The 8,804-nt window shown below is 39.5% G+C and overlaps 1 protein-coding gene across 1 annotated transcript; it reads right to left on the reverse strand.

Annotated features, from left to right (window-relative positions):
• Positions 1-5,435: 5,435 nt before the first annotated feature.
• LOC141607083 (uncharacterized) lies at positions 5,436-8,804 on the reverse strand. The gene is made up of 2 exons (XM_074426444.1): positions 6,131-8,804; positions 5,436-5,854 (listed from the first exon to the last, which is right to left on the reverse strand). Exons 1-2 carry the CDS (start codon positions 8,802-8,804, stop codon positions 5,436-5,438), a joined length of 3,093 nt encoding a protein of 1,030 aa, XP_074282545.1.

Consider the following 8,804-nt stretch of genomic DNA (forward strand, 5'->3'; position numbering starts at 1 on the left):
AAACAACTTGAGTACTTTCTTATTCCAAGTAACTGGCTTAAATAGCCCAAAAGAGACAATTGAAAAGTCTCTTGTCATCCTAAGAATTAACTAGCTAAATTAAGGAGAATTAACTAGCTAATTATAACCATTAAACTCAACAAAATAAATAACACAATAATAACTAAATAGGGTATTAATTCCCTCCTAGCCATTTCTGTATCATCCCCTCCCCCTTAGATGAGAATTGTCCTCAATTCTTGTAGCTTCAATCCACCGGGAGTCCGGGATCAAAAACGAACAATGCAAGCAAGAGAGCAACCAAGATAACGAATGCATGCAACAAACTCGAATCATCTCCAACACATAACTGCCTCTTGTTTCTCCCTTTAAATTTCACCGTGCTGCTGAAAGTCGAGACCCTCTTGTGCCAAACTAGCTTGTCCCATAATTGCTTGTGCCTTCCTCCCCTCCACCCTCCGTGCACAACTCTAGGTAGACCAACGCGATCCTTCTTGACGATCAAGCAAATCGAACTCGCATATCTTTGGACGGTTGCAGCACAACTCTTCACTTGACAATCGAACAAAGAATAACGTGACTGACCTTGCAACTCAAAAAGAACAAGCATGCACTGGTTTAGTTTAGAAAACAATTCGAACCCATAACCATACTCAAATGAATCTTTCTGATCTTGCAACTCCAAACTTAGCTCATATTGCAGACTGAATTTATGGACACAATCAAACTGGAATTCCGAATTCAACAAATGGCCCAAACAAGAGGAACCCTTCTTAGTTGCTGCATTCTCGCTTGGTTTAACAAAGAATTCGAACTCATTAACAAACAAGCAAGTCAAATAAGATGAATTCCTGAATGTTGCAGCATCCTTCGCTTGAAAAACAACCAAGAAACAATAAGTCTGATTTTGCAACATCATAGGATCAATTATGCATCTCCTCGGCTCAGTAATTAGATCGAATTCAGACCCATCCTCAAGTGAGTACCACGATGCTTCAAAACCAGAAACTAGTCTCGGTACTCGAGGATAAAACACGAGCTGCAAGAATATAAAAGCATGATCGAAGTTGAGCATTAACAATGAACTAGAACCGTCTTTTAGTTCGTCATCTTCAACACACACTATAAGCTCGTTCATCATGTTCAATTCCCAACTCCTCCTCGATTGAAATTCACACCAAGAACAACCAGGTTGCCCTTCTTGCTTGATGAACATGCCTTGTGAAGAAACCGGATTCCAGAATAATATAGCATCGATTTTTGCTTGCAAATTACGCGAGTAGCTGCCCCAAAATTTACTAGAACCGAATGCATTCCTTAACACCTGAATATCAGCCCGATAATAATCTGGACAAATCTGAAATTCGAGAGCATCAATTGTATTCGGGATTAGCTGAACGAATCCAACAAACCCCTGATCAGAATTGAAAGAAGCACGTAGTCTATGGGCATTGGAGCTGAAATTGGTACAACCATCCCCATACTTGTCAAAGTTCGGAGGTTGATTGACATCAATGGATTTCGTCGTCGCATTGCCTCGTACCCAAAGGAGCAAAGATGCGATAATGGTGGTGGTGGATCGATTTTCTAAAATGGCGCACTTCATCGGGTGTCATAAAACGGATGATGCGAGTAACATAGCTGACTTGTACTATCGCGAGATTGTGCGCCTCCATGGTATTCCAAAAACTATTGTCTCCGATCGGGACTCAAAGTTCCTAAGTTATTTTTGGAACACGTTGTGGAAGAAGGTGGGTACTAAATTACTTTTTAGTACATCTCATCACCCGCAAACCGATGGGCAAACGGAGGTCACAAATCGGACTTTGGGTACCTTGTTACGCGGATTGGTGGGTAAGACTCAAAAGGATTGGGATACGAAGCTTGCTCATGCCGAGTTTGCTTACAATCGGTCTCCTACTTTTGCCACGAAGCATTCTCCGTTTGAAATTGTCTATGGGCTGAATCCATTTGTTCCTTTGGATTTAATCCCTCTGCCTAAGGGTGAATTGGTGCACAAAGACGCTGACTCAAAGCTTAAGTCAATGGTGAAATTGCATGAGCAAGTTCGGGCTCGCATTGAGTCCATTAACGAGATGTATAAGCGCAAGTCAAACAAGCATCGTCGGGTTCGGGTGTTCAGTGAAGGCGACCTCGTTTGGGTCCATTTAAGAAAAGAAAGATTTCCGAGCAAGCGTAAAAATAAATTGATGCCTCGCGCGGAGGGTCCTTATAAGGTAATTGCAAAAATCAATGACAATGCATATAAGGTCGAGCTTCCGGGAGGTTATGGCGTTCACGCTACTTTCAATGTTGGCGATCTTGTTCCATATTTAGATGATGATGGCATAGCGGAATTGAGGTCAATTCCTTTCCAAGAGGGAGGGAATGATGCGGACATGGATAAGGTCGATGAGGTAGTGATCGATGGTGCTAGTGAGGGTTCGAATGATGACGTGGCTCGTGCTCAATTCCTGGCGAAACAACACGGCTGGTTTGGAGAGTCCAAGTCCCTCATGGTGTGTTTAATTTCAAGCATTGAAGGAGGGGTTTGAGTAGCTCAAGAGGATGGTTCTTTACTCTTTTAAATGTTTGTTTTATTACTCTCTTTAAGGCCTAATTACTAGTTTGATTAGGTGTACGTAAGTTATGGTTAAGCCAAGAGTCTTTCTCTGTTTTGTTTTGCTATATAAAGGCTAGTTGTAAGGAGAATAAGACCATTCAAGTTTTGAAATAAAAACATCAGAAAGTTTTCCCTTTCACCAGTACAATTCTTGCTTGTTTAGCATTTGTTGTTTCCGCTTTTATTCAACGCGTATTGAATATTAGCCCGAGCGTTCTCAATGGGACGAATGTGGCGTAAAATGAGAATATTTTTTTTTCTCAAAGGTTAAACTTGAACAGGTAGTTCGAGGGTTAATCGGTTTTGCATCTCGGGAACAAGTTTCTAGTAATTTGTTATTGAAGGCGTGATGGAGACAAAAAAAAATTACAAAAAAAAAAAGTTACTGTTCACAGCCGTGTTACTGTTCATCCGTGAGAAAAAAAAATATTGTTCAAGGCACGCGGTATGTTCATCCGTGGGATAAAAAAAAAAAAAGTTCAAGGCACGCGGTACTGTTTGGAGAAAAGGGTAAGGTTTGTCAAAGTCAAAATGTTGGTTGAATTTCCGATTGCGATTGGAATTCAAAGGTTAAACTCGAGCGAGGTAGTTCGAGGGTTGATCGACTTTGTATAATCCATACCTGGTTCATCACTTTTATTCCAAGCGTGAAAAAAAAAAAAAAAAAATACTGTTCACGCACCGTGGTACTGTTCATCCAAAAAAAAAAAAAAGTTTACTTCCATCGGTCTTGTGCGTGGAGAGTGGTTTGCAGGATGGTACAAGAGAGTCACTTCGATCGAAATTGACAAGGTTGAACACTACATTGAAGATGATGAACTAAAGAAGTATTCTAATGTCTACTCTAATTTAACTATCTTCACATTTGCTACAACATTTGTATTTGATCCGGGAGGTCGTCGGTCCAAGAATCGGGTCGATTCTTTTTGAAGAAGGGGAGTATGATGCGAGACAAACATGGTTTGATTCAATGGATCAATGGCATGGGTGGATGCAATGTTTGTATTAATAGCTATCATTAATAATTAGTCTTTTAGTTTTCCTTTGTCTTTTCGTTTGCTGCTTTTTAAGGCTATTTATAGCCAATCAAGTTTATTTGGGAACACACACATGAATGATAAAAAAAAAAAAACTTGAACGTTGCTGTTGCAATTGTTTGATGGCTCGACGCGTTTCGATCCAAATTTGTTATTGTTTGACGCGTTTCAAGCATTAACCCGATTTATAATCAATAGGTCTTGATTATAGTTCACCATTGTTCGAGTTATAGGTCTAACCCGAGCAAATATCCCATTGACTTGAATTCTACCCATGAATTCAAGGCAAATATCCCTTTTATTTTATTTTTCTATTAATCCGCTTCCGCATTTCGTATCATCCTCTGGAGGTAGGCTTTTATGGTCTACATTCCGCCTTTCCTTTCTACATCCTTGTGGTGTAAGTACACTTTGTTCATTCTCGATGGGTCAAGGGTCTCGTTGGTTGGTTAAGATGAGTAAGGTTTGGTTCGATCGTTTGGCCATCTATGTTCGTCGCTCCAAGATTGCTCAGGATGTTGAAGTTGCTTCCCGAATTCAGCCATCCGTTCGCTATCAACACATTTATGTTACCCGATGTAGCTTCCTTGTTGTTCCAGTTTATAGTTTTAGTAAAATAAGTACATTTGACCAATTGAGTCAAATGTCATCTGTATGAAACTCGTTTTTACAGCTGCCAAAAAAAAAAAAAAAAAAAAAAACTATATTCATCATATCGTGCCAAGAAATCGGGTATTTGTCGGTCTGGAGTCTGGACCAAACATAACGCATTATCATTGGGTGCGACGGTGCTATATACTCCCTCATATTCACTCATTTCTTCCTCTTTCATTTTGCACAAAAAATAAGAAAATAATTTTGGACTACACAAATTACTCTACCCCACATACAATTGATTTGGACCACATAAAACCTTCCAAAAAAGGAAAGAGGGAAGAAAATCCGACTATCATGAAAACGGAAAGAGAGAGGAAATGAGTGAATAGGAGGGAGTATAACTTAAGCATAATATCCAAACTATATTTATCAACCTAGATTTTTGAAGATTCTTTACCAAAAATCCGAAAGTTGAAAGTATTTACGAATGTTTCGTAAATTATAACCTGGATGGTCACTAGTCATTTGGTAACTAAATAACAACATGATGATCTCGGCGGTCTCATAACTTGAATCAGTTAGTTTAATGATAAAATCTCCCGTCTTACATAAGTATTTGTCAAAAATTATGATAACTTGAGTAGACCTGACAAAACTTAATCCGGGCCGAATGACTTGACTCCGATTTGACCGAACACCCGAACTTAAGACCCGGGCTTGCGGTTTCAGGCTGGCTTCCAAGGAGAATGTATACTTGACTGCAGGTTATTTCATCAATAAGACACCTTACCAACTTGGACGGAAGGTGGATAATAAGCTCATAATTTCACACAAATCCAGAAGCAAAATCCTTTAATCCTGTATCAAATCTTACTAGTACATTCAATGTGGATGGTATGCTTAACACAAGAAACCAGCTAGCCTTGAAAAAACACTATTTTACACGATAACTAGTAGATTGCATAACAATTTGTCAGTCATTGTGCACAGCAGTGCAGACTGACAGGAACTTACAAGCATTTTACAGTCAACTACGGTGGATTTGTAGTTTCAATCATTCTGATCTATCTTGAGCCTTCAGTTGCGAATACATGTAATCTTGATTAAAATCAACCTCTCAGCCTGTAACCATCAACGGTACAAGTAGAAATGTCATACCAGCATACATGTAATCTTGATTAAAATCTTGATATGCCTCTTGCAGGAAGATTACGCCTGTTTCTAGCACTGAGAAGGTTGTCTCTTGCTGATTGAAGCCTGCTTCTCGCATCGACTATTTTCATTCGTTCTTGTGGCAAATGTTTCGAGCATGACACTCCGATACTGATCGCAGTGGTAATGCATTCCACTCTTCGTTGAAGCTCATCCTGGATTGCCCTTGTGTCATTGGCATCTTCATTGAGATTATCTTCTTCAAGTGATGGGTCGACAATTTGTAAAACTTGGTCAGGTAATGCTGCTTCCGCATGCCTATGAAGGTTGTAGCCTTCTTTGAACATGTTGTCTGTTGGACTCTTTCCTGTCATGAGCTCAAGTAGCAATATGCCAAAGCTGTAAACATCACCCTCTGTAGATGGCTCACTTCCAAGCCCGTACTCTGACATGGGAACCCAGTGCAAAGGCTTAGACTCGTAAATCGGTATTAAATAGATAAGCAAGTCTTATAACATTCACTTATTAAGAATCATGTTAGCAAGGTAAGCTCTCTAATTTGCATGTATGAAAGGGTCTATTTTATAAAAAAAAAAATTAGAGCTAATATTTTAGATTACGTCTAGCGGATACCGAGTTTGTTCATCTTAGTCTTTTGATGATAATATAGTTATATAATGTTTGTCAAACTAATTATAAATAGGTATCACACTAATATTACCTGGAGCTGCATACCCTATAGTGCCCCTGATCCCAATAGTGCTACTTTGATTCGGATGTCGGGGTTGAGTAAGAAACCTTGCTAATCCAAAATCGCCAACATTAGCAACCATGTCATTATCGAGCAATATATTGCTTGGTTTCAAGTCGCAATGCACTATTGGAGTTTCACATTCATGGTGGAGATAGTTGAGTGCATGGGCCACATCAATCGCTACCTCCACCCTTTGTGCAACGCTCATGTTTCGATCTACTCCATGTAACCATCTGTCTAGACTTCCATTGGGCATGAACTCATATACCAGTGCTTTAAAATCGTCTCTCTGAAAGTCAATGCTGGAACAAACTGTTATAACGCCTACCAGATTCCGATGACGGACATTCCTCAGCGTGTTACACTCTGCCATGAAACTCTTAGATGCACAACGGTGTTGCAAGTTGAGGACTTTCACTGCAACCAATTTTCCATCCAAAATCCCCTTAAACACGGATCCAAAAGAACCCATCCCAAGTAGATTCTCTAAAGAAAAACCAGCCGTTGCTTTGAGTAACATGTCATAAGACACTTTCACAGTTGCATTTCCCATCATTGAATCTAATAAAAGAGGTGTGTTTTTCTTTTTGATACATGCCAGGTACAGCCCTGCGGCCCCTACCGCCATGGCGACCACTCCAACAAGTGCACTGATGATTGGAATGATCACCTTACTCCGTTTCTCAAAGCATTTAGGTAATTGCAGCTGTTTAATTCCTCCACAAAGCCTGCTGTTGCCGTCAATAAAGAACGCACTTGCATTTGCAAATATTGGAGTCGTTGGAACCCTTCCCGCAAAATCGTTGTAAGATAAGTTAAGGTAATATAGTTGTGGAAATTTAGAGAAGAAGGATGGAATAGGGCCAGATAAATTGTTTCGAGAAAAGTCAATTTCTTGGAGGCTAGCCAAAGAAGCCATGGATGAAGGAATATTTCCATAGAACGAGTTTCCGTCCAGTAACAGGACTTGAAGGTCAGAACAATCCCCTAAACCGTTTGGAATGATACCTGAAAACATGTTGTTAGAGAGTCCTAAGACTTGTAGGTTAACTTGTTTACTCATTTCCAAAGGTAGGGAGCCTTCCAAATGATTTTGAGTCAAATCTACGCTTACAAACGAAGCAGATCCTTCAAATAGCTCATTGTTCAAGGTTCCATTGAGCTCATTGTATGATAAATTCAGGAACAACAAGCTTCGACAATTCCCGAGATGTGGAGGTATACTCCCTTCCAATATGTTTTTATGTAAAGTAAGCTTACTCAAGTGTGATAAATTGCCCAAGGAACTTGGAATACTACCTTTTAAATTGTTGATGTCCAAGTGAAGTAGTTCCAATTTGTAGAGCTTCCCGAAATCTTGAGGAATAGATTCCGTTAATGTGCAGTTTCGCAGAATTAGAATCTCAAGATTGTTGAGATTCGTAATACCTTCTGGAATTTTTCCACTTCTCGGAATATTTTCTATAGCGAGAAATTCCAGAGAGGTGGAGAGATTGGCAATAGAATTGGGTAGTGCACCAGAAAAGTGAGTACTACCCAAATCTAGGACACGTAATAGGCTGCAGTTAACTAGTGTATCTATAAAATTAATATCACCATGTAGGTGGTTCCCTGAAAGACATAAAATGGTTAGATTATGAAAAATCCCAAAATAAGAAGGAACCTTTCCTACAAAATTATTATCACCGAAATCAATAACATCAAGAGCTGTGAGGTTTTGAATCGTGATTGGAATTAATCCTGTGAAGTTGTTTCCGTTGAGGTTGAACCATTTCAGACGAGGTATATTGAAGTCAACATTTGCTGGAAGTTCTCCATGTAGTTGGTTGCCAACAAAATCAAGAGTTTTAAGGGAGGACAGATTAAAAAGGGACGTGGGAAGCGTGCCTGTAAGTATATTTTCTGAAATTGCAAAGACCTTTAGATTTCGCATCCTACCAACGCCGTTAGGGATAGTTCCCGTAAATGAGTTGTAATTAACATCTATTGCTTCTAAAGAAGTAAGGTTTTGTATGTTTTTAAAAAGAGGGCCCGTAAGATGGTTCATATGCACTCGAAAGTTTGTTAGCTTCGACAATGCTCCTAATCCTATTGGGAGTTTTCCCTCTATCTTGTTGTTTGCTATGAAAATCACTCTGAGGTTAACACAGCCAGATATATTTCCTGGAATTTCACCTACAAGTGTGTTGTTATATAGCCATAGTTCATGAAGCCTGAATAGATGACCTAATTGATTGGGGATTTCTCCATATAGACTATTATTGTAAAGGTTAATGATCTTAAGGAAGCTCAGGTTTCCTATGAAAGGAGATATGGTTCCTGCCAAACCCCTAGAACGCAAATCTAGTACAGTCACTCTTTTATGTTTACGCCCACAAGTAACCCCCTCCCAAGAACAGTGGTGAATTGATTCATTCCACGAGCTTAAAACGCGGTTTGAAGGAACCGATAGTTGGCTCTTGATGGCCAACAATGAGATGTAGTCGGTCTTGTTGCCTGGGTAGTCAATATTATGCAATGCCGAAGTTACTGTAGTATTTTGCATAACAAAAATGAAGACGAAAAGAAAGGCTGGTTTGCTACATAGTAGAGAAATATTACATGGAACTTCATTTTGGGTTTGGAAGTTGATTGGTTTCAT

Source organism: Silene latifolia, chromosome 10, assembly GCF_048544455.1.
Source record: "Silene latifolia isolate original U9 population chromosome 10, ASM4854445v1, whole genome shotgun sequence".
NCBI classification, from domain to species: Eukaryota; Viridiplantae; Streptophyta; class Magnoliopsida; order Caryophyllales; family Caryophyllaceae; genus Silene; species Silene latifolia.